The 25,906-nt window shown below is 48.0% G+C and overlaps 3 protein-coding genes and 1 pseudogene across 6 annotated transcripts in view; 1 reads left to right on the top strand and 3 right to left on the bottom strand.

Moving 5' to 3' along the window:
* The window catches only part of RANBP1 (RAN binding protein 1), an 8,102-nt gene extending 7,938 nt beyond the window's left edge, over positions 1–164 (bottom strand). For both annotated transcript variants that reach the window (XM_029922918.1, XM_029922919.1), the window contains exon 1: positions 21–164. In XM_029922918.1, the coding sequence (XP_029778778.1) occupies positions 21–35 (15 nt within the window). In that variant the 5' untranslated portion in view covers positions 36–164. The remainder of the gene's footprint in view (positions 1–20) is intronic.
* Positions 165–393: 229 nt separating this feature from the next.
* TRMT2A (tRNA methyltransferase 2 homolog A) lies at positions 394–5,273 on the top strand. 2 transcript variants are annotated; one of them, XM_029922917.1, is made up of 13 exons: positions 394–490; positions 654–743; positions 960–1,519; positions 1,741–1,849; positions 2,137–2,318; positions 2,495–2,609; positions 2,702–2,817; positions 2,897–3,008; positions 3,618–3,740; positions 3,949–4,024; positions 4,342–4,458; positions 4,573–4,669; positions 4,790–5,273. In XM_029922917.1, exons 2-13 carry the CDS (start codon positions 720–722, stop codon positions 5,019–5,021), a joined length of 1,863 nt encoding a protein of 620 aa, XP_029778777.1. In that variant the 5' UTR covers positions 394–490; positions 654–719; the 3' UTR covers positions 5,022–5,273. The 2 variants fall into 2 exon arrangements, with proteins under 2 accessions (XP_029778777.1, XP_029778776.1); XM_029922916.1 differs by having other exon boundaries at positions 440–563.
* A 554-nt stretch (positions 5,274–5,827) lies between these two features.
* Positions 5,828–25,906, bottom strand: part of DGCR8 (DGCR8 microprocessor complex subunit) — a 30,137-nt gene continuing 10,058 nt past the window's right edge. For both annotated transcript variants that reach the window (XM_029922914.1, XM_029922915.1), the window contains 5 exons: positions 12,349–12,449; positions 11,909–12,015; positions 10,298–10,425; positions 8,762–8,875; positions 5,828–7,787 (listed from right to left, as the gene is read on the bottom strand). In XM_029922914.1, the coding sequence (XP_029778774.1) occupies positions 7,704–7,787; positions 8,762–8,875; positions 10,298–10,425; positions 11,909–12,015; positions 12,349–12,449 (534 nt within the window). In that variant the 3' untranslated portion in view covers positions 5,828–7,703. The remainder of the gene's footprint in view (positions 7,788–8,761; positions 8,876–10,297; positions 10,426–11,908; positions 12,016–12,348; positions 12,450–25,906) is intronic.
* Positions 22,051–22,201, bottom strand: LOC115278606 (annotated as a pseudogene).

The raw sequence follows: 25,906 nt of genomic DNA, 5'->3' as shown, positions 1-25,906 counted from the left end.
CCACCCGAGCCCGGCCGCACCTTGGCGGCCGCCATGGGGGCGCGGCGGCGGCGGCGGCTCGGCTGGCTCGGTCGTCGCTAGCTCCGCGGCCTCTCGGCGGCTGGTCGTAGCTCCTTCCCTCCGCGTCTGGCGCCGGCGCCTCCCGCCCTCCCACTCTTCCCTCCGCCCCGCGACCCGAACCCCGACCCCTGACCCCGGCGGCGGGAAACGCGACGCGATTCAAAACCAGTGCAGCTTTATTGGCTCACACGGCGGACACTCTCATTGTCCAGCCCGCCCCGCGCTTCCCGCCAGAACGCCCGTAGCGCATGCCCGGCACTCCCGGCGGCCCTCGCGCGCGCTTCCGCCCCACCGCAGCGCGCGTCCCTCGAGCTTGAGAAAGGGGCTAGGGGTAGGAGTTGACGCGTGGTGATGATGTCACCGGAAATCTGGATGATAGAGACGCGCGGTCTCGGCTGCACGCGCTGGCCGCAGTAGAGCTGCCGGCTAGGTGAGCGACCGGCGCAGGCCCCTGGCGGGCAGGCGGCTCACCCCAAGCCGGAGACCCGAACCTGAGCACGGAGGTTTCGAGTCCCGCCCCCGTTCAGGGTGGAGCCGGGGATAGATCTCGCGGCTAGGCACCCACCCTCTGAGCGCCTCCCTCCCTTTGCCAGATCCAGGACCAGGTGGCGGAGGCGGCCCTCGTGGAGTCCCCAGTCTGGGCAGCGGAGGACCATACGATGAGTGATAAACTCGACAATGAAGTAAAGTGAAGGGAGATTCTGATGGGAGACTGTCTGGGAGGGGATGGAGCTAGGGGCGGAGTAGGAAGCGTAGGGAGAAAAGTGGGACGGGAGGTGAGAGGAGAGAAGGGAATGGGGGTGAGGCTGGGCGTAGGGTTCACTAATGGAAGTCCGGGAACTGGGCGTTCGGGTCCTAGGGTGCAGCCCACAGCCCAACCCTTGCTTGTCTCCACACAGGGCCCTGCGCCCATGGAAGGCTGCATTCAGGACAGCAGCAGTGCTCAGGATAGCCCTGCAGCCCTAACCCCTCAGGAGGAAGAGGAGGAGGAAGGTGGGGCTGGGGCAGCTGCAGAGCCTGTATCTCAACCTGGGCTCTACAGCTACATCAGGGACGACTTGTTTACTTCGGAGATCTTCAAGTTGGAGCTGCAGAACGTGCCCCGCCACGCCAGCTTCAGTGATGTCCGACGCTTTCTGGGCCGCTTTGGCCTACAGCCTCATAAGACCAAACTCTTTGGGCAACCTCCCTGCGCCTTTGTGACGTTCCGCAGTGCCGCCGAGCGGGACAAGGCCCTGCGAGTGCTGCACGGTGCCCTCTGGAAGGGCCGTCCACTCAGCGTGCGCCTGGCCCGACCCAAGGCTGATCCCATGGCCAGAAAGAGGCGGCGTGAGGATGAGGGTGAGCCGACGGCAACATGCATCGCAGATGTAGTAACCCCACTTTGGACTGTGCCCTATGAGGAGCAGCTTGAACGGAAGCGGCTAGAGTGTGAGCAGGTGCTGCAGAAGCTCGCCAAGTGAGTGTGGGTGGAGACCACCCCCTTGGCCCTGGAACTTTGCTCAGCTCTATGCTTGTTCAGCCATCCTGTGCCCTGTACAGGGCCTGCATGGTCTTGGGTAGCTAGCCAGTGAGGTCCTGAGGGCGGGGCCCTGGAGAACTGGGTATTTGGAGGAGTGCCTGGGGAGGGTTGCAGGGGCAGTGGTATGACTCCAACCTTGACCCCACCTCATCCTGCAGGGAAATTGGGAGCACCAACCGCGCCCTGCTGCCCTGGCTGCTCTCACAGAGGCACAAGCACAACAAGGCCTGCTGCCCACTGGAGGGGGTTAGGCCATCACCCCAGCAGGTCAGGCCCAGCTGGTGCAGCCAGACACTCACCTCATGTTCTTAAAGGAGCTCTTCTCACTTATGTTTGCCATTCCTTTTCATGCTTTGCATTTATTCTTGGTATTTCTCACGTGACTATTATTTGTTGTCAGGCCCATCTCCTGGACTGCCAGGCACTGTGGGGGAACTAGAGCCTCTTGCTCACCACCATCTCTCACTTGGTGAGCTGTTCTGTCCACTCACAAGTGCGGGATGGCTAGGGTAAGGTCAGGCATGTCTCTCTGCCTCCCTCCACCCTCCCTGCAGACCGAATATCGTAACAAGTGTGAGTTTCTGGTTGGCGTCGGGGTGGATGGAGAGGACAACACCGTCGGCTGTCGGCTTGGCAAGTACAAGGGCGGGACATGTGCTGTGGCAGCCCCGTTTGACACCCTGCACATCCCTGGGGCCACCAAGCAGGTGGTGAAGGCTTTCCAGGAGTTCATCCGGTAAGGGTTTATGGCTGGGCTGGGGGCCCCAAGAAGTCCTGTGATACAAAGGGCCTGCCTGGGGGATCCTGGGATTGTGATCTGGTGGGTGAGGCTAGAGGGGAGAACAGGGAGACTGCTTGCCCAGTCCTGATTGGCAGATACTGGGGACTCAGGGCCGGTCATGTCTCCCACAGGTCCACTCCATACTCAGCGTACAACCCAGAGACATACTCAGGCCACTGGAAGCAGCTGACTGTGCGCACCAGCCGCCGTGGCCAAGCCATGGCCATTGTCTACTTTCACCCTCAGGTCTCAGGCGAGGAGACCCTACTGGGGGAGGGTGTCTGGGCTACAGTGAGTTGTGATGCAACTTTACAAGGCCTTTTCTACTGCTTATCCAGAAGCTGAGCCCTGAGGAACTGGCTGGGCTGAAGGCCTCCTTGGCACAGCACTTCATGGCGGGGCCAGGCAAGACCACTGGGGTGACCTGCCTCTACTTTGTAGAGGAGGGACAGCGGTGAGGAGCCTGGGTAGGGGTGAGGCAGGTCCCTGCAGGGGACCTACCTATACTGATGGACCTAACACTCCATCCACAGAAAGACTCCCAGTCAGGAGGGCCTGCCCCTGGAGCACGTGGCTGGAGACCGATGCATCCACGAGGACCTGCTGGGGTTGACCTTCCGGATCTCCCCTCACGCCTTCTTCCAGGTAGCCCCAAATTTCTTGGGACCATGAGGATACATGGAGGGAGACCTGACATGATGTCAGGGTGTAATGGAGACAGTGGGCTAGGGCAGTGACAAAGGGTTAGCTTGGCAAGAGACCTGGGGAGAACGTCCAGGCAGGGGGGGCCACAAGGATTATATGGTAGATAAAGATTATTTGTCATTGGATTCTTTGACAGCCCTCTTATGTGGGGTGTGGGAACAGGAGTGGGAGTGATGCCAAGTCTCTGGTGTGAGCTCTAACACTCAGAAAAGAGCTTCATAATTGAGGGGTGGTGGTATAAGCATCAAATGGCTTTTTAAAGCTAGGAGACTGGATTTGACTGCCAGGCAACCCCCATGGGATTGAGGGTCAGTCTGAGGACTGGTCTTCTGGCTCCCTGATGGTTAGATGTAGGGGAGGGGAGGATAGGGAGACCTAGGAAGAAAGTGAGCAAGCTGGGAATTGGGCCACAGAGGCCCCAAGGCAGGAAGAACGCCCAGGGAATGCAAGTGCTTGGCAGGGGGCAGGTGGGAAATGAGAGGAGGGGAGACTAACTTGGGCAGCAGGTCTCCCTGACATCATCCTTGACACTGCTCTCCCACCCTCCAGGTAAACACCCTGGCAGCCGAGGTGCTCTACACAGTCATCCAGGACTGGGCCCAGCTGGACACAGAGAGCACAGTGCTAGATGTGTGCTGCGGCACTGGCACCATTGGCCTGGCACTGGCTCCGGTGAGCCCTCCTGCCTTGCTTGAGGGTACCCTCCCCACCCACCCATGTTGTCCCCTGCCTCATGATCCTCCATGATCCCCAGCCCGAAGACTAAGGTTAACCCTAGCCTGTTGCAGAAACTCTTCCATTCTCCAAATGCCTCCTGCTGTTCTCCTAAGAAGCCACAGGTGGGGCAGGATGCCATGAGTCTGTCCTTTCCTGGTTTCAGAAAGTAAAGAGAGTTGTGGGGATTGAGCTATGCCAGGAGGCCGTGGAAGATGCCCGGGTGAATGCCCAAGACAATGGTGAGAGCTGGCACCCCACAAAGCAGGTAGGCAGCAGATGCCTCTGCTGCATACCTCAGCACAGCACCTGGGACCCACCAGGTGGTTCTTAGGGCCCTTGGTGGGGTGAGGGCAGAGTACAAGAGGCCTTCTACTATATTATATGGACTTAACATGTGCCCAGGATGCCTGAGACTGCCTGATGGGGAAAGGTGGGCAGGCTCTCTAGACAGCAGGCTTTCCTAATGCATCTCTGGCCAGGGACTACAGGACACCAGGCAAGCCCTGTGGGGAAGAGTGTCCTTGGTCCCCTGACAGGGCTGTCGTGCCATGTCCAGAGTTGAGCAACGTTGAGTTCCATTGTGGGAGAGCTGAGGACCTGGTTCCCGCTCTGGTGAGCAGACTGGCCTCCCAGCAGCTCGTTGCCATCCTGGACCCTCCCCGTGCTGGCCTGCGTAAGTGGTCTCCACTTGGGGATTAAGGGGAAGGGGGTGGGCAGGGATGTTGGCATGGCACACAAAGCTGTGTAGCCTCAGATCTGATGTCTATCCAAATCTGGGCCTCCTCAGATTCCAAAGTGATCCTGGCTGTCCGAAAAGCTGAGAATCTCAAACGGCTCCTGTATGTCTCTTGCAACCCCCGGGCAGCCATGGGCAACTTTGTGGAGTGAGTGTGAGGTGGGGGGACCTGGGGTGGATTGGGGCCCAGCACGCAACCTCCCCTTCCTACACAGGAACCCCTGGCCAGATCCATGTAGTTGATTTTGACACTCCTTTCTCACCACAGCCTCTGCAGGGCCCCATCTAATCGGGTGAAGGGCACTCCCTTCCGGCCTGTCAAGGCTGTGGCCGTGGACCTGTTCCCGCAGACCCCACATTGTGAGATGCTCATCCTGTTTGAGAGGGTGGAGTACCCCAATGGCACAGGGGCCCTGGAGCTCCAGGACCCTCCAACCCAGCCCCTACCAGGGCCCCCAGATAATAACCTGCAGGTAACTGGGGCTGCCACCTCTTCCTAGGTCCCTGGAACACTAGAAACTTGCCCTTTCAGAATAGGGCCCAGTCTTCATAACTGGGGCACTAAGCCAAGGGGCTCCCGAAGTCCTTGCCTCACCTCAGGATGCTCAGGCAGCACCCAGAGAGTATGAGAACCAGCTGCCCCAACTAGGGCCAGCTTGTCCCAGTCAACCCTAGGCTCCTGTCCCCCCCCCCCGCAAATTCCTTTTGAGCTCACTGGGACACAAGGTCAGAATAAACCATTGCTGAACTACTGGCGTGACTACTGAGCATTCAAGGTTGGCAGGTGGGGCTCTTTTCTCCCCCACTGCAGCGACTGGGTGGGGTTGGGGGGAGCCAGCAGGGCACCTTGAGCACCCTGCCAAGACTAAGCCTGAGTCCCTAGCTCCCACTAGCATGCTGCCAGCCCCTCCCCATGGCTGGAATACCAATAGTGCCAGGTCTCATACTTAACCCTAAAGAGAAGCAGAAACAGGGAGCTCAGGGCTCAGGTCCAACTCTGCATGTGGAGTGGAGACATGGCAGGGAGCCTGGCCTATCTGCTGCAGGTTGGTGTAGCAGGCTGCACCATTTTTCCTGCACCCCCTGAGGGAGAGATTCCATCCCCAATTTGGCCCTGAGTCCAGAAGGGAGGCCACTTCTATAATAGCCAAAGGCCAGCCTAGAATATTGCTCCGATGTTACAGGAGCAATGTGCCCAAGCAAATGCCTCAGCCCCATGGGGCAGGCTGAAAGGGGAAGTACTGGCCAGGTGAAGGTCCACAAAGCCCCACAGCCTCACATGGTTAGAAGAAACAAACACCAGTCATTCCCTTTTAGGACAGTTTTGCTTTATGCGTTCAGACAATCAAGGCTCACCCTTAAAGCCACAGCTTAGCCACCACCTGGGAGGTACAAGACAGGCAGTGACCATGTGGAGGTGGCATCAGTACAGGCTCCCCGTGCCCTCTGCCCCCCACAGTGGCTGTGCACACATAACACTAGGAAGGACACAGGGAAGCTGCAGCAAAGCTTGCTGCCTCTAGTAACGTGTGCACAAAGCTTTGGTTCACAATGGTGCATCTGGCTGTTCTGAGAGCAGTCACAGTCAAATGATTATTCACAGCTGCAGACAGGAGGCAAGACAGAAGCAAGTGTCTAATTACAGCAACTTGATTTGAGGGTTTTGTTTATAAAGGTCAACACAGAAGCCAACCTCAGTCACATAAGTGGCAAGGGAGGGATACACTGTGGGTGGCACACAAGACTCAACACTCTGTCTTCCTGAAAACAAATGCCATCAACACCAACCACGGGGGACATGATGGAGAACAGGCACACCCGTGGAAAGTGACAATGCAACCCAGCACTGGGTTCTTGCAGCTGACAGTGCACCATGAGCACACGGCACCCTGAGCGGGCCCTGGGGACAGGGAACCGATAGCTGACTACCACTACCTTGTACATGGTGACAACCCCAGGCCCCAAGCATACCCACATCCTCTTGGGTTCAGGGCAGGGACACCCCTATCCCTGCACTGGTCCACAGGAGCCACTTGGAGAGCACAGACTACTGGTCAAAGGAACAGGCTGTCCACCAGCCCTGGCTGCACAGCACAGCTGTCCTTGAAATCCAATGAAACCATCGTCTCAGAGAAGACAGCCACCGTCCATGTGTTTGTGCCAGCTCTGGAGAGGAGTGCCACTTTGTGATCACAGATGGATTGCACTAAGGGTCTTTATTTCCTCTTTTAAAATCCTCGTGCTAAAATTCATTAACTTGTTTATATCTGCTATCTGACTCCAAATCTACCTTCTACTCTCACTGTAAAAGTTTCTTTCCAAATGCTAAAATTTCATAAAAGCTTTAAAAATTGATGGGTGAACAGATGGACTTGACTGTGCAAAAATCATTAGTAAAAAGTTGCCAGAGGCCAGTGAAGGTGAGGGGCCTCAGTATCTAAGAAGGCGTGTTTTTAGGACATTAAGACTTACTCAGAAAAATGGACCACACGCCAACCCAGGACCAGGGCAACAAGCTGGGCGGAGACTGGCAGACGTTATACACTGGCAATGCATTTCAAGGATGGAAAATAATCGCCTTAAGGGTTTGCCTACAATCTCTGAAAAATAGTTCTAATTCTAAAATCGTGTTTATTTTAAACCAAAAAGGTCTGAAATACTCCTTCCTATTATAACCTTTTCAGAGAAAAAGGGAAAACTCAAGAGGCAGGGAAGGGGATGGGGTGCCAGCGTGCGTCTTCTGACCAGGTCCCTGCAGTGGCCTGTGGGAGCCCTGGGCCCAGGGTGCCAAAGAACTTCGCCACCACTTTCTCATTTTATCTGACATTTGTCAGTGCATGTTATGTACTGACATTCGTGAAAACCTTCATCAAACCAGTCTGCAACAAGTCCACATAAGCAGAGATGATCCACAGCTATTGTTAAGCTCTTGGCTTCCACCTGTGTGGACAAGCTGAGTCCATCCTTGGACACGCCCACTCAGACCTGTGGTCGGTCCCCAAGGAAGAGCTGCGTGGCCCTGCTGTCCCGGTGCACCAGAGCCCCACCCCTCTGGCCTTGGCCGCAGATGCTTGGCTGCAGGGGAGGAACTCAGATCGGAGGCCTGAAGCTGCAGAGTGAGCGGCGCGAGGTCTCCCTGGCAGCAGAGCTGGCAGTCCCCGTGCCCGACCCTGCCGCCTCCCTCACACGTCCACAGTGCACAGGGGCTCGCCACCAGGCTGGGCAGATGCCACAATAGACATCTTGGGTTTCTTTCGAGTCTCCTCCTGAAAGAACAACAAAGGTCAGGGATGCCAACAAGGTGGGAATATGTGGCCAAGCCCAACTTCAGCCTAGAGGCTCCTGGTGGGGGGATGAGGGGGAATAGGTGAGGATGTGAGCTCAGCACAACACTGGTGCCAGGTAGCCTCTGGAGTAGGAGGGCACCACTGCTCTGCGATACCACATTGGAAGGAGGGAAGACCTGAGGAGTGGACCAGATAGGGGGCTGCCTGGGTCTCCCTGGAGGCCATCTCAGAACTGTGTGCTGTTGCTTCCCTAGAAATCAAAACACACACCCAGAAGTGAAGGGCCATGGAAGCTACAGCCACCAGGGACAAGCCACATGGGTGGTTCTCTCTCCCCACCCCAACTTACAGGCAGCAGTGTGAGGCATCTCCTGGGCCAGAAAGGCCAAACAGACAACAGACACCCATTCCGCCCCCCACCCCTACCCCAGGGGGGTTTATATAGGCCTCCAGGCAAATACCACAGCTTCACAAAGCCCTAGCCTAAAAGCCCCTCAGATAAATGGTTTAAGAAGCTTCACCAGGACTGAGCCTTACCCAGGTTCAATGTTCTATGAACCATGCTTCTCCCTCACAGAAATGCCAAGGACCTGAGGAAGAGGTCCAGGATAGCAATCTGTCTCTTATGTGATCCTGAGTATGGGAGGCCTGGCCAGTGTCACATCCCTGCCTTCAAACAGCTGGTCCTGAGTGGAAACACCCAGGAGCCAGGTCCTTCACAACCACAGGTCAGGGCTGAGAGTTCTATAATGTAACTTAAAAAATGAACCTATCTGATGCAAATGTCATACATGCTGAAATGCAAGGTAACAGCACATCTACTCTAAGTGTTGAGGCTGACCTCCCTCCCACACCTACCAGTGTGGCCCTGCTAGGTGCCCCTCCCCTCCCTTGAGGGCAAGAGGATGAGGGTTTGGAGGAGCCTTTGGTGCTGGCAGAGCCTGCACACTCACCCTCTCCTCAGCCAGCCTCTTCATCTCCTCCTGTAGCTTGCTCAGGATGTGCAGGTTTGGCTTGTTCTTCTTGGCGTACTGCTGTAGCTCAATCACACTCTTGTCAGAGGTCTCCTGGTAAGCATAGCACCTTGCTCTCAGGACACCCCTCGAGCAGGCCCCGCAAACACACCATTGCCAGCAGCCAGAGCTGCAAGACTCCACGCCGGCTGCCCCACCCTCAACCCACACCTGGCAGGCTGACACAGCCCCAGAGAACACGGACCAGTCCATAGCTGCCCTGCTCACTTTCTGACGATACCACCCCCACTTCTGCCTCATCCTGAGCAGGCAGAAACCATGGCCTCTTCCCTTCGTGGGGCAAAGGCATCCTGGCACCTAGCTGCCTCCACCCCTGCCATTGGCTGCGCACTCGCACTGCCCAGATCCCCAGAATGGAACGACCAGAATATGGCCTCAGCCAGCAGGGACAACATGCTGCCCAATGGACTAAACCCTGGCACGGGCCTAGCTAGGAGCCCATCAGCCCTAGACACTGAGCTCTCTACATTATCTGCAAGCCCTCCAACTTTGAGAACAGGATCAAATTGTCCTGAGGCGCCTCCTGTCTGAAGAGCCTGTCTCTGAGGACACCTGCTGTGCCTTGGAGTGCCAGACTCCATGTGTCCTCCAAAAGATGCAGGCTGAGACTGTGCCTAGACTGGACCCTCATCCTCTAACTTAGGGAGAGTTCCCACTCACAGGATAAAACAGGCTTTCTCTCAGTCTTAGCCCAAACAAGATACAGCACAAAGTAAAGGCACATAAAGGCAGAAATCAGCCTCATCTGCAGTCATTGGTGTTTTCTCAGCAACACATATCTGGAGGTTCCTCTCTAAGCACCCTGGGGACCCAGTGTCACCTCCTTAGATGCCACATGGCCACTCCTCCCTCACTGGGGTGCAGGAAACCCAGACTATTTCTGGAAACATCAGGGGGAAAATAAACATAAACACTTCCCAGGACTTCCCTCCACCCCCACAAAGCACACAATACACACGGGTATTGGTTTAAATCTCAAGATCTCGGCAAAACAGCAGAAACTAAACAGATGACACATACAGGTGTTTAGTTAAGAAACTGGTGTTCGTAAGCCAGGAAGAGATGCCCTGCATCTCTTACTGTCTTAAGCTCCTAGGGGTCCTCAAATTAATCCAAGGGCTTGCAGCACTGGGGTGTGGGGAGAGGAGACACCAGGTCTCAGCTGGGAAGCTTCCTCTCCACTGGGGCTGGCAGCATTTACCACCTGCATCTCCTGCTGGGCAGGCCCACCCCACACAGGTGGGGGCCAGGCTCAGGCTTCTCAGGGAGGGGGAGACAGCCTGGATGACCACCTCCTACTACCCCAAGGTCACAGACATGGCCCAGCAGAAAGCCTGAGAAGCAGAGCTGCCCAACACTCCCCGCTGACAGTAGGACCTCAAATAGGTACACCAGGTTAGAGGGAGGATGAAAAACACAGAGGCTGCCCTAGGTCCTGGGGAGGAGCCTGGTTACCTGTTTGACCATCTTGCTGCTTTCACGACCATACATGCGCAGTAAAGACCCCCAGTTCTTGACATGTGGGTGCAGCAGCTGAAGGATTTTCTGAGAGGCTAACTGTTTTCCAACTCTCTTATTCTTACCTGTGAGGAAGGAAGAGGAAACATGGAGAGGGGAGTCACTAGAATATCCAGCTGTCAACATGACCACCTAGCCTAGACGGGAGGCACACCTGCCATTCCCTCACCAAGTTAAGGGCATGTTCTACCAGAAGGGGTACAGACATTTTCTACCACTGTACTGGGCACTGGAGTCTCACAAAGCTGAGACCAGGACCCACCCTAACCCCACTTAGCAGAATAGCCCCCTCAAAGACTTCAACAAATCACAATAGCCCCAAGGCCATAACTTACAAGGCCTACTTCACACTACACCCTACACTTCCAGAGACACAAGCAACAACGAGCATCATGAAGCACGTGGGCCAAGGCGTCTTGTGGGGGGGCTGGGGGGGTCTCTGCCAGAAAACCCAGAGCAGTTTCCAGAGGGTGTATGAACTTTGGAAAAGGAGTTTCTATGTATGCAGAGGGAAGGCAGGGCCAGGGAGCAGAGTGGGTCTGGAGAACAATGAATGCCAGGAGATACCTATGGCCAGGCAGACCAAGGCTGGCCACATTTCCCAGACAGGGAGGTCAATGGTGTCAGCATCCTTTGTACGTCCCACGAGCCTGCTCCAGAAGGTGGCTCAGTGAGGACTAATATCTGCTTGATCCTAGGAACACTCAGGTCTGAGAGTTGTTCTGTGATTTTTCCCATGGCCAACTTGTGTGTTACCTTCTAATTTACATAGCACTGGTTTTGTTTTTATTAGTCGTACAAAATATTCTTTTCGAATAAAGTTGTTTTAAAAAGTGGTTACTTTAGGGGTGCCTGGGTAGCTCAGTCAATTAGGCACCTGACTCTTTATTTCAGCTCAGGATCTCACGGTGTGAGTTTAAGCCCCACGTCAGACTCTGCATGGATGGTGCAAAGCCTGCTTGGGATTCTGTCTCCCTTTCTCTGCCCCTCCCCCACTTGTATGTGCACATTCTCTCTCAAAAATCACATTACAAAATAAAATAAAAGAAAAATAAGATAAAGTAAAATGGGGTTATTTCAAAAACCAAATTCAGTAAATAGCACAGGTGTGTACACAAAGACTGGAAATGGGGCAGGCACATCACCCAGCACAGAGACACAGAGTATGGCAGAGCAAGGGCTCTGCTGCCATTCTAGGACATACTCCTCCTGCCACAGGGACCATGGCCTGGATCGGGGACTAGTGGCAGCTGGGGGAAACATGGCCTAGCCAAAATCACCAGCCCAAGAACTAGGAGGATACGGATGGTACAGAAAGGACTACCACAGTCCCACCCCAGACTGACTGGCTTTCGGACAGAGGTCGGTAGGAGGAGATGCCGGTGGACACGGGGGACTGTGGGTGGTCAGGCAGGAACTCAGGAATGATGTCAGGGCAGTGGCCTGAGACCAAGCCATGGAGGCTCAGGGTTCCCAGACAGACCACATGGCAGTGTGCCACCTCCCCAGGGGTTAAGGGTAACTGGGAGGAGTGGAGGCAGTCCTTACACCAGCCGCGCACTGTGTGTTTGCCGCATGCCATAACATATTCACTCTTCTGGTTTTTACCAGGAACCACTTCAAACTTGATGGATGTATCACCCATTCCATGGTTTCTTAAAGAAAAAAACATAGACAACTGGTGACATTGGCTGAGGACGAAGAAATGACAGCTTCAGGAACGTCTTTAAAGGCTCATTGAAGACAGTGCCAACCCTTTCCCCGAACTGTGCTTCTCAGTTAAAAAGGAGAGGATTCTTGGTGTACACCTGATCACAGGCTCTGACTGACCAGCAGGCACAGGGGCTTCTGTGCACACAGGGAATACTTGCAATGGCTTGGCCTTTAGCATCACCTCTTGAACCAGGATAAATAACTGGTAAAGACATTGGGCACCAAAAGAAAAGCCCCCACACAACCGTATTCAGAAGGGGAAGCACCCGCCCTACCTTTTAAGGCACTCGTGAAGGATCTGATAGGGAGACAACAGTCCGGCCTTGCTGGTCAGCTCGTAGACACGAGAGTCCTCGATACTGATGTGGTTAAAATACTACAAAACAAAGTAGCCACTCCTAAGTGCTGGACTGAGTTTGCTGGCCTCACAGAGCACTCCCCATGGTATCTGCTTCCCCCAGAAGCTTCCTGTCATCTTTACTGCCCTGAAGAGCATATCACACCCCCAACTCACTTGCCAGCTGCCCCTCTGAGACAGGACAAGAAGTGCTGTGTTAGGTTGGAGTTATGCTGTGATGGGGTGGCAGAGCTTGGTACTGCCAGGGAGCCTTTTCTAAATCTGAGTCTGATAATTAGTCAGAAATCCAAAGACAGACAATCTTAGGGAAAAAATTTGAAGATCATCATAAGTGAGATTATAAAAGAGAGAAGAGATGCACTCTAAAAAGGCCAAGTTCCCTGAAGGCTGTGAAGGGCTTGGCCTGGCTCCAGTTTCAAACAGAGTCATCCTGTCCTGGCTCTAAGATCAATTGCTCCGCCCAAAGAACAGAACAAAGGGTTAATGGAAAACCACTTAACCAGTTTAGGGGGAAAAAACAGAAGTTCTGCACAACAAATGCAGGCAGCAGCCAGGAGACAACACTGACCCCAACCAACTTTGGGCCTAGGCTGAGTGCCCTAACCTGAGGCACAGCCCACCTCCCTAGTGGGGACTGCTAGCCTTATGGAGTTGCCATAACAAGAGACCACCAAGTGGGTGGCTTATTTATTTTCTCACGATTCTGGAGGCCAGAAGTCCCAAAGCAAATTGTGAGCAAGCCACGTTCCCTTTGAAACCACTCTGAGAGATCCTTCCTAGACTTTCCCAGGTTTTGGAGGCCTCAAGCTTTCCTTAGTGTCACTCCCAATTCCACCAGGTCTTCTCTCCACCTCCCTCCCTCTTTTTAGAAGAACACTACACTTACATGAACATTACTCTGGGTAGGGAGGCAGGGGTTCCTCTCCCAATGGACTCACTGTGACTGAGTCAAGGAAAGGTACCATTTCTAAAGGGAACTGCAGATTCTGGTAAGCCAGAAATCTCCCTGCTCTCTTTTGGCTACAGTCTTCCAACAGGTCCCCACAAGATACCTCCACTTACAAGCATCCGCATCATCATGGATCAGTTTCCAGGCAAGGCAAAGTTATTCACCAACATGTCAGGCCCTGAACCCATCCTCAGTGGCTAGCCAGGCAGCTGACCCATCCATGGTGGTTGGCTCTCTGATCTCAGCCTTTTGAGAACCCAGTCTCTAACCAGCAGTCAGCACCTGGGCTGTGCAGACTGAGCAAGACCACCTGTGTACCAAGGATCCTCCGTGACAGGGCTGAGGCAGACATACACATGGCCGAAGAACACACACTAAGAAGTCCAAAGACATCCAACAGCCACTGGCAAATGCCCATACCACAATCACCTGCACCAAGAGCCACAACCACATGGTGCAGGTTAACCTGCGAGGAGCGTGTGGAGACCGTAGTACAAAGGGCAGAAGTGACCCAATGACAACAGTACAGAAGAAGCTTGGATTACTGGTGCCCAAAAGACACTGAAAGACCATGAGGGAGCACCACAGGCAGACCAGCACCCATAAACTCAACAATTTTTTTAATTCAACAATTTAAATAAAATGGACTAAATTCCTTGAAAAACACAAACTGCCCGAATTGCCCTACTCAAGATGTTAAATTTGTAGTTAAAAGGTTCCTGCAAAGAAAATTCCACATTCAGATGGTTTCATTGGTGACAACTATCAATTATTTAAGGGGAAAAAAAAAAAGATACCAATTCTAGACAATCTTTCAAAAAAACCACAAGAGGAGGGACAATGGCCAATTCATTTTATGATGTTAGCAGCACCGTGTTATTAACACCAAAGAGAAAACTACAAACTGATAATCCTCACAAACACAGGTGTAAAAATCCTACATGGAGTATTAGCAATTCATAACCATTAACACATAAAAGCAAATCTATCCTGTGCCCAAGAAAGGCTTATCCCAGGAATGCATTAAAAATAAAAAATCAATCAACATAACACACTACTATCAACAAATTAAAGAGAAATAAGTATCATATCAATCGATACAGGAAAGGCATTTGACAAAATGTAACATCCTTTCATGATAAAAAATACTCAACAAACCAGGAATAGAAGAACCCGTACTAAGTCTAATAGAGGGCATCAATAAAAATTGACACCTAAAATCATATTCAGTGATCAGAGACTGGATGCTTCCCCCCAAGATCAGGAACAAGACAAGGATGCCCATTCTCCCCACTGCTACTCAAAATGTAAAGGAGCTCCTGGCCAGAGCAGTAAGGCAAGAAAAAGAAATAAAAGGCATCTAGATTGTAAAAGAAATCCAACCATCTTTAATCACAGTCAACCTTATCTGCACACAGAAATCCCAAAGAAATCTAACGAAATATTACTGGAATAAAGCAATTTAGCAAAGTCACAAGACATAAGATCAATATATAGACAGTAAATGAAATCTCTATACATTAGCAATCAACAGTCAAAAAAACTGAAACTAAAGTGCTACTCACAACAGCTCCAAACCATGTATGAAATACTTAAGTCCAAATCTAATAAAACATGGACAAGATCTGCATACTGAAAATGACCAAACACCAATAAAAGACACCAAAGAAGACTTCAATAAATGGGGAGACACACTGGGTCTTTTGTGAACTGAAAGACTCAATGCTGTTAGGAAGTCCATTCTCCCAATTTATCTACAGATGTAACACAATTCCAATCAAAATATCAACAGAACTTTTTGTACTGACATACTGTTTCTATATGAAAGGGAAAAGGTGCTACAGTAACCAAAAAGTGCTTTTCAAAAATAACAAAGTTGTAGGTTTGCACTGATTCCAAGAATTCATGTCATCAAGAAGGTTAAGACACTGGTAAAAGGTCACACAGATCAAGGAGACAGAACAGAGTGCAGAGACAGACCCACACAAACATGCTTATCTGGCTCCTGACAGACACGTAAAGGCACCCAGTTGAACATATACCTACCATACGGCCCAACAAGGCCATCTTGGGTGAGGACATGTGGAAAACTGGACAGCCTCACAGGAGCCAAATGCTAATCACCCAAAACTGGAAATGCACTCAACACCCCTCAAGGGAGAAGTGAGAAGAACATACTCAGCACTGCCCTGCAGCGGGCACACTCAGCAGCAAAATGTCCCAACCACCAACACCAACACAAATGAATCCCAAGTGCATCACTGAGTTGGAGCCTGGTTCTAAGGCCACCTCCCTTGTGACTCCACCAACAAGACACCTGGGAACTGGCTAACCTACAAAGATAGCTCAGTGCCTACAGAGTAAAAAGAGAAAGTTTTGACTACAAAGCGGCAGTTTGAGAAAATTGGGAGGGGGAGAACATTTGAAAATGTTCTGTCTTGATCATACTGTTGGTTACATGACAGAACTATGCCATGTTTCAAAATTTACACAAGTGTACCAAAAAGTACATTTAACGCTCTATAATTTTTTGCAAATTTTTTGAGAAAATGAGCAAGCACAAATGCACACAAGCATGGGAGGGACAGAAGGAGAGGGAGGGACAGAAGAAGAGGGAGAGAGAGAATCCCAAGATGGCTCCACATGATCACTGTTGAGCCTGATGCAGGACTCAATCTCACGACCTGCGCCAAAATCAAGAGTCAGACCCTTAACTGATTGAGCCACCTAGGACCCCCAAACTCTCTATTAAAACCTAAGTTGGGGGGAAAAAACAAAACAAAACAAGCCAAAAAACAGGTCACTAATGCCTAAATTTTAGAACAGGAATGAACCAATCACAACCCACAGCTAACTAAAAAGCTATAAAATACTGAGAAAAAAATCACTCCAGATCTTGTGAAAATGCTCAGTACTAGTTCTGCTCATCTGTTTTTGCCTCTTTAGTCAACACCAAACATGCCATGCCCTGAGCCTCTGCTTCCATGGCAGCTCTAGAATTCTGGATATTCTATATCCACAGCACCACTGCATGCAGACTTTGTGCAACTGTACCTCAAGGAAAGAGCTCCCAAAGAACCAGGGCCTGCTCAGCACACCTTGGCATCCTGCCTCCACAGCCTGAGCTCTGGTGCTACACCTTCACATGGGCACCATGGGGAAGAGGGACCGCCACACACTCACAAAGCTACTGACAAGGATGTGACAGAAACATAGTCACAATTTTTCAGGAGCAAGACAGCAATTCCTATCAGTCATGATTGTGCTGCTCTAACACTTCCAACCTGACAGAAAAGCTACTTCCTTCTCTGACAGATTTTAAACTGGGATATAAGTTGCACACACATATAATTAAATTCTAAGTGTGGAAAAAAAAACCTCTCCAGAGGATGAGGACATTTTTGGTCATCAGACACTTATCTGGTCCTCGTATCCAGTTCAGGGCTCCTAAAACTTAGAATTTCCTAATAAAAGTATCTTGTGTTATTAAAAGGAGCCCCTCTGGACTTCACCGGAGTTTTTGCTAATTAGGCATGGTGGGGGTCAGGTGGAAACCCTAGATAGCTTCAGGATGGGGCTGGTCACCAGAAAGACCAAACACGATAAGTGCCTCTTCATCTGGCTGTCCATTTGTATCCTCTATAATAAACCAGTAAATGTAAGGGGTTTCCCTGAGTTCTGAGAGCAAATTCTAAAAAAGTTCTAATTCAAGCAAATTGATGAACCCAAAGGAAGTCATGGAAACCCCTCAATCTGCAGTTGGCTGGTCAATGTGGGGATCCCATGTGTGGCTGTGGCTAGAATGTGAAGTGTGGACAGTCTTTTGGGACTGAGCCAACTCCATGTAAATAGTGTGAGAACCAAGCAAAGTTGTACCTAGCTGCTGTCACAGAATTGGAGAACTGACATGGAAAAGTCCCTTGCGAGTAAAAGGACCTGGGATTTCCAAGCTGCCCACACAGAGCCCCCTCCACCTGGGAAAACCTCTTCTTTCTCAGCTACGTTCTGATGTCATTTCTGGAAAGATCCCTCACTTTCCAGAAGAGCTCCAGAGTATATGGCCAGAACCTGACTCTTACTACTATCCAGCACAACCTGAGGCACAAATTCCAGAAACCTGCAGTCTGTCACAGCAGAAGCTTTACTAGAGGTGGTGATATAAAAGGCTTCAGGGACAAGGCTGCAGCCACAATGACCTCGCAGACTGTGCAGGGTAGGAGGAAAAGTAGAAAATGCAAAGACCTGAGCACAAAGCCTGCCAGCTGGTCATCATCAAAACCATGCACTCCAACAGAGAAAACCCAGCCTCTGACCACCAAGCATGAGGTAGCGACAGGTTGACAGCACCATCTGGGGTGAGCTTGCAGCCCTCCAAGTGTGTACCCCACCAGACAGCCATATATGAGGCCACATGCAGGTGGTGGAACTGCAAAAAGCAGCTGGGACAGAGCAGGGAACTGGAGCGACAGGCCATTCTGCAACACACATATCCTGCCAAGGCTAGGAGAGCCATGGAACACACCCAGGGTCCCTATGCTGGCCACAATGAAACTGGGAGGTCCCTGCTTAGGAAACCACAATGGTGCCAAACACAAAAGTGAACTAAAGCAACAGTAACACAGAGACTTTCAGATTAAAAACTGGACTGAAATGCTTATTCAGTCAGTTAATAACCAATGCTGGTATCCTAGAAGCCACAACATGAAATGGAGACTGTCTTGGATGTTATTTTGAAACCAGGTCTTCCTAACACTTGCTGCACTATCCTGGAGAATTTCCCATTATCTCAACATGTCAAAAATTTCTCAAATCAACTATAACTTACTGAGTCACTTTAAACTTTACCACAACAGCCACAGGCAAAGGGGCACGGGTGCTGCATGCTTGGACAGGTAAGACAGGTAAGACACACATCTCCACCCCACTGGTTAACAGCAGAGGCTGCACAAATAAGCTCCTGTGACAAAGCAAAGCTCCGTCTTCTAAAAAGGCTGCTGGAGCCTCACATCCCCTGCCTGCTTAGGCCAGGCTGACTTCCGGAACCAGAACCTTAGCTACCCCTTCCAGTTTCTGCTACACCATATCAGAGAATGGTGGCGTGCAACCTATACAGCCCCTGCATCATCAACTGCAACAACCAATCCTAAGGGCTGTGGCAGGCTATAAGTAGAGGTCTAGGTAACAAATTCTCCAACATGCCTTGGAAGCCTCCCTGAATACCACTGTTTCATAGTTGGGTTATTGAAATAAAGTTGAAAATGTGATTTCTCCTGTAGGAGCTAGCCTTTTGAGATTCTGAGTGGGCTCTGTGATGTCTATAGTCCATCTATGACATAAAGCACCAAAAATAGACACCCGAGTGCAATTTAAACTGCCATGGGAACTTTACCATATTTTATAATATTATCAGTCTAAAAGGATTGGGAAAAAAATGTTTAGTTTTTTAAAAATTTTATTTATTTTCGAGAGAGCATGCATGCATACGAGTCGAGATCCAAAAAGGGCTCTGAACTGACAGCAGAGAGCCCAATGTGGGCCTCGAACTCACAAACCATGATCACGACCTGAGCTGAAGTTGGGACACTTAACCAACTGAGCCACTCAGGTGCACCCTGTTTTGGGGTTGGTTTTTTTTTTGCTTTTTGAAAAAAGTTTTAAATGCATCCTGAACCAGTTCTAGGGTGACAGAATAAAAAAAAAACCTTCAAATTTTGCTTCTCCATAGAATCAACAAGAACATGGACTAAAACTCAAAATCAACTTTTTCAGAATTCTGGAAATAAAAGACAACAATCTGGGGAAGATTTATTTAAGAAAAAAATGGCTGAATCTTGGTAAGAACAATGAGCTTTGCAGCATTTTATTTTATAAAACTCAGCCCATTCCTGTCTCCTCTTCCCAGCTCTGTGGTAGCCTTGGGAACCTGCACCTTCACAGCCACTGAAGAAGGCAGACTGGTTCCCCAGCACCAGAGAACCACTGCTATCTGGTCCATCTGACAGCTCTATAGAAAAGCTCATTGTAAAACTTGCCTTTATGTAACCCACACTCAGAGCTCATTTGGCGAACACAGCCCAATTTCCCAGGAAATCTATCAAAAATAATCAGTGACAACTGTTTCATACTGCAGTTTCCTAAGGCTGGGATACCAGCTGGCAAGCAAGAGGCAGATCAGAAAACTTAAAAGGCAAAGCTAGAGAATGAGATGCCCTTAAGAGTCTTCTACTAGAGCACTCAAGGTGACTCCAACATGCATAAAGAGCCCCCTGGCAAAGGCTGGGAGGCCTACTGGTTTAGGTCAGGAAATCTCTGATTTGGATTTCACAAAATAGTCTAAGAAACTCACTATTATGGGTTGAATTCTGTCCACCTACAGATTAATATGCTGAAATCCTAACTTCCAGGACCTTATTATATAATCGTTTTTGCAGATAGGGTCCTTACAGACATAATCAAGCTAAAATGAACTCAGTAGGGTAGGCCCCAATCCAATAGGACTATCTTCCCTACAAACAGATTCAGAGACAAACACACAGTACAGGGAGAAAGCCTGTTATCAGTTATCTCCAACAGTCATCTCCAAATGAAGGAGAGACGCCTGAAAGAGATATGTTTCTCCGTGCCCCAGAGGGAACCAACCTTGTGGCACCTTGATTTTAGATGTCCAGCCTCCAAAGCTGTGAGGCAACAAGTATGTCCTTGGGGCCCCTTGGTAGCTCAGTTGGTGAAGTGTCTGACTTCAGTTCAGGGCATGATCTTGTAGTTCATAGGTTTGAGTCCCACACTGAGCTCTGTGCTGACAGTTCAGAGCCTGGAGACTGCTTTAGATTCTAGGTCTCCCTCTCTCTCTCTGCCTGTCCCCTGCTTGTGCCCTTTCTCTCAAAAATGATAAACATTAAAAAAAATTCTTTTTTTTTGTCCTCTGTGGTAATCTTGATAGCCACAGTTGCCACATTATTTACAATGTCCAGGTTTACATTTATTTATTTTTTTTGTTTGTTTTGAGAGACAGACAGAGCATGAACAGAGGAGGGACAGAGAGAGAGGGAGACACAGAATCTGAAGACAGACTCCAGGCTCTGAGCTGGCGGTCAGCACACAACCTGACGCAAGGCTTGAACCCAAGAACCATGAGATCATGACCTGAGCCAAAGTCGGATGCTCAACCAACTGAGCCACCCAGGCGGCCCGACAACATCCAGGTTGAACAAAAGAAATTACACAAGACATGAAATAAAACACAAATGTATACGCCATACATGACGTAGAAAAGTAGTCAAGACACCCCTGAGGAGGGGCACCTGGGTGGCTTAGTCAATTAAGGGTCCAATTCTTTGATTTTGGCTCAGGTCATGATCTCACGGTTCGTAGGATCTAGCCCCACATCAGGCACCGCACTGACAACTTAGAGCCTGCTTGGAATTCTCTCCCTCTCTCTCTCTCTGCCCCTCCCCCACTCAAGTGCTCATACACAGGTTTGCACTTTCTCTCAAGATAAACATTAAAAAAATTCAGCTATAATATGTTCAAAAACTAAGACAAATAACTACATCAAAAGAATTAAAAGAAAGCATAAGAACAGTATCTTACCAGATTATCAATTAAGGCAAATAAATTATAAATAAAGGGGTTCAAAGGCAGATTCGAAGAGTCAGAAGAAAGATCAGAAAACTTAAGATAGGCAACTGAAAATATCTAGTCTGAGGAACATTAAAAAAAAAAAAAAGGAACAGTGTGCCATAGACCTGTGGGATACCATGGGAAATCTCAAATCCATGAACCGTGAGATCCTGTGCTGACAGGAGCCTGCTTCAGATTCTGTGCCTCGCTCTCTCTCTGCCCCTCACCTGCTCACACTTTCTCTCTCAAAAAATACACATTAAAAATTTTTTTAAAAAACGGAATCATTAAGACATTCTCAGATAAACAAAAATGCAAAGAATCCACTGCCAGGAAAACTGCCCTCCAAGAAATACTGAAAAGTGGTCATCAAGTGGGAAAAAAAAAAAGGTGCCTTCAGGCCAAAAAAAAAGGACACTCTAGACCATAAACAATTGAGGGCATTACAAAAGATAAAGCTAACTTCAGTAAATAAAAGACAATATAAATGTATATTGTTTCTCTTATTTTTCCTTTCTGAATTAAAGGACAACTTATGGGGGGACTTGGGTGGCTCAGTTGATTGAGAATCCAATTTCAGCTCAGGTCATAATCTCAGAGCTTGTGAGTTCCGAGCCCCACATCAAGTTCTGTACTGACAGCTCAGAGCCTGGAGCCTGCTTTGGGTTCTGTCTCACTCTCTGCCCCTCCCCCACTTGCATTCTTTCTCTCTCTCAAAAATAAATATTAAAAAAATAGATTTAAAAGGACAACTATGTAAAATAATAATTATAAATTGCTTATGGACACACAACATATAGAGAGGTAATCTGTGACAATATAAACATAAAGCTACAGGAGCAAAGTTCTTCTATACAACTGAAGTTAGTTGGCATTAGTCCAAACTAGATTGTTTTCAGTTTAGATGTTACTGGAATTCCCTATAATAACCACTGAGAAAATAACTTAAAAATATACAGTAAAAGAAACGAGAATTAAAGTGGTACGTTAGAAAGTATTCCTATGTATTTAAGACATAGGAAGCCGTAATGAAGGAACTGAGGAACAAAAATACATGAAACAAAAGGGAAACAGTGTAATGGCATACATCAATTCTACCTTTTCAGTAACTACATTTCAACTGACCAAGCCCCCTCCAAAAAGAAAAATAGTTGATTAACTGAATTTACACTTGATCTTAGCCAAAAGGCCGAGAAGTGATTAACTGAATTTAAAAGGGGCACCTGGCTGGCTTAGTCAGTGGGGCATATGACTTTGATCTCAAGCTTATAAATTCAAGTCCACACTGGGTGCAGAGATTCCTTAAAAATAAAATCTTTAAAAAAATGATTAAATTCTCTGATCAGAAGGCAGAGATTTGACAGACTGGATAGAAACAAAACCCAATTTTATGCTGTCTATAAGAAACATGATTTAGATTCAAAGACACAAATAGGTTAAAAGTAAAAGGATGGAAAGACATATCATACAAAGAGTAATTTACAAAGTAGGAATGACTATATCAGACAAAACTGACTCTAGGACTAAACCTATTACTAGAAATAGAGGATATTTAATAACAAAGAGTCCATCCATCAAGATGACATAACCATTATAAACATTAAATATAAATGACTTCTAGTTTGAACACTTGTGACACCAAAAGAGTGGGTTTCCACACCAAGTTGTTCTAACACTAACTGCCAGGAGTCAAAGCAGATCCCACGATTAAGGGCTCAGTCCTACAAGGCTACTGCCACCACTTGACACTAACCTCAACTCCAGGTTGTCAACTGTGCTTCTGCATGAGCAGTTATACACTGGTGGTTCCCAACCCTTCCTCAGCTTTACTTCCTAGAGCACTGGTTTACCACAAAAGGATATAACTTACAAACAGCCAGATGGAAAAGATAAACAGGGCATGTATAAAAGAAAAGTTCTAAGTCTCTAATTAGATGGCAAATTCCCTGGGCAATCAGCTCCCATCCAAAGGAATGGTCCAAAAGTTACTTCATTAACATAAGCTCAGGTGTGGTTGAAAGGGGTCTGCTAAAGGGCGTCTGGGTGGCTAAATTAGTTAAGCATCCGACTTAAGCTCAGATCATAATTTCATACTTCGTGAGTTCGAGCTTGGCTTCAGGCAAGCCCAAGCCCCACTTTAGGCTCTGCACTGTCATCCCTGTGTGGGATTCTCCCGCTCTCTGCCCCTCATGGGGTTCTCTCTTCCACACATAAATAAATAAATAAACAAACAAACAGGACAAAAATCTTAAAAAAAAAAAAGGAGTCTGTTAAAAATAACAAAAAACATTCCATTCACCTTTATCAACCGGCAGCTTTTTAAAGAACTGGGAACAAAAAACAAACATTAATGTACTGTATTACATTAGAAGCTCGGCACTAGGAACCAAGAACAAAGACCAAACATACATTTCTAATTAAATCACTATACCACCAACATATATGTACCTAACAGCCCCAAAATACATGAAGCAAAAATGGACCTGAAAGAAGCTGTAATTCAACAATAACAGTAGAAGACTCCAATACCCACACTCAAGAACGGATAGAAGAACTAGGCAAAACACTAACGAAGAAAGATAATACCATATACCAATTAGATCTAACAGGCATCTGGTTCACTCCATAGCACACTCGCCTCATGTGTACATAAACCATTCTCTACGGCAAATCGTATGTTAGGTCATAAAACAAATCTCAATGAATTTAAAAGGATTGATTGAAATCATACAAACTATATTTTTGAACCACACTGGAATTAAAGATCAATAACTAAAGGAAATTTGGGAAATTCACAAATAGGAAAGTAGACACTCCTAAAATAACCAATGGCTCAAGAAAGAAATCACAAGAGAAATTAGAAAAATACTTTGGGATGAACGAAAATAGAAACACAACACACTAGAGCTTATGGGCCGCAGTTAAAGAAAAAAATTTACAGCCATAAGTTCCAGTATTTAAAAAGAAGATCTCAGGGGGTACCTCCTGGGTGACTCAGTTAAGTGTCTGACTCTTGAATTCAGCTCAGGTCATGATCCCATGGTTCATTCTCTCTCAAAACAAATAAACATTTTCTCTTAAATAAATTAAAAAGTAAAATAAAAAGATCTCAGGGCTCCAGGGTGGCTCAGTCATTTGAGCATCTGACTCTTGATTTTGGCTCAGGTCATGATCCCAGGGTTGTGGGACTGAGGCCTGAACATGGAGCCTGCTTAAGAATCTCTATCACTCTCTCTCCCTCTGCCCCTCTCTCCCACTTGTATGTACTCTCTCTCTCTCTAAAATAAATAATAAAAAGAAGATCTCTAATGAATAATCTGAAGACACTAGAAAAGAAAAACAAACTAAACCTAAGGTTGGCAGAAGAAAGGAAATAAAGGATAGAGCAGAAATAAATGAAACAGAAAATAAAAAAGCTATTGTAGGAAAAGAAAAAAATCAACAAGACCACAAGTTGGATCTTCGAAAGATCAACAACACTGACAAACTTTAAACTGACCAAGAGAAAAAAAGACGGACTCAACTACTAAAATCAGGAATGAAAGCAGGAGAAGAATGAATTTACCAAAATAAAGTGGAACATAAGGAAACACTATGAATAAATGTATGCCAATGAATTAGCCTAAATCAAAATGAAAAATTCCTATAAAAACTCAAAGTCTCCAAACCAGCTCAAAAAGGAGTAGGGTATCTGAACAGAGGTACAAGTGAAAAGACTAAATTAGTAATTTTGTAACTTGAGACAAATTCAAGTCTGGACTCAAACATTTTCACTGGTGAATTCTATCAAATGTTTAAAAATTAATATCAACTTTTCATGAACCATTCCACACAATGGAAGAGAAAGGAACACTTTCCACCTCATTCTGCAAAGACAGTATTATCCCAACACCAACACCAGACAATAACAAGAAAACTACAGACGAGTATCTCTTATAAATATAGCTGTAAAAGTCTTTAACAAAATACCAGCACATTAAATCCAGCAACACATCAAACTTATGTACACCACGTAAGTGTGTACGTAATTTATCCCAGAAATCCATGGCTGGTTTAACATTCAAACACCTATGCAATATACCACCACATGATTAAAGTAAAAGATAAAAACCTGACACAATCATTTCAATACAAGCAGGAAAAACATTTGACAAAATCCAACATCCATTCCTACAAAAACCTCTCAGCAAACCAGGAGAAGAAACATCCTCAAAACTGATTAAACCTACTGCTAAGACAGCATGGTGAGTAAAAGAAGCTAGTCACAAAGGACACGTCGTATGATTCCATTGGTATGAAGTGTCCAGAACTAGCAAATCTATCAAGACAGAAAGATTAGTGGTTGCCAGGGGTTGAAGGGCAAGGGACAGGGAGAATTAGGAGTGACTGCTAATGGGTATGGGGTTTCCTTCTAGAGAGATGAAAATATTCTAAGATTAGACCATTCCAAGAGACAACTACACAACTCAATATATGAAAATCCACTCGACAGAATGGTTTAAAAGAGCAAAATTCATAGTATATAAATTACGTTTCAATAAAACTGTTATAGAGAGGCTTCTGACTGGCTCAGTTGGTTAAGCAGTCGACTCTTGATCTTGGCTCAGGTCATGATCTCAAGGTTTGTGAGCTCAATCCTGCATCAGGCTCTGCACTGACAGCACAGAGCCTGCTCTCTCTCTGCCCTCCCTCCCTCATGCACTCTCTAGATAAACAAAAAAAATTTTTTTTAATAAACGGTTATCAAAAAGAATGCCTTCTTCAGAGTTTGAGAAGCCCTTACTACAAATAACCATTTATCATATTTACCCAAAAAAGTTCACAAGTAGTTTTAAATAGTTCTTAATACAAAGAACATAACTTTCATAGATTGTCTCAAGGTTTCACTCTCAGCATGGATCTACAG

The sequence above is a fragment of the Suricata suricatta genome, chromosome 14 (assembly GCF_006229205.1).
Source record: "Suricata suricatta isolate VVHF042 chromosome 14, meerkat_22Aug2017_6uvM2_HiC, whole genome shotgun sequence".
NCBI lineage: Eukaryota > Metazoa > Chordata > Mammalia > Carnivora > Herpestidae > Suricata > Suricata suricatta.
The sequence above is the reverse complement of the archived record's forward strand: the minus strand, read 5'-3'. Positions and strand labels throughout refer to the sequence as shown.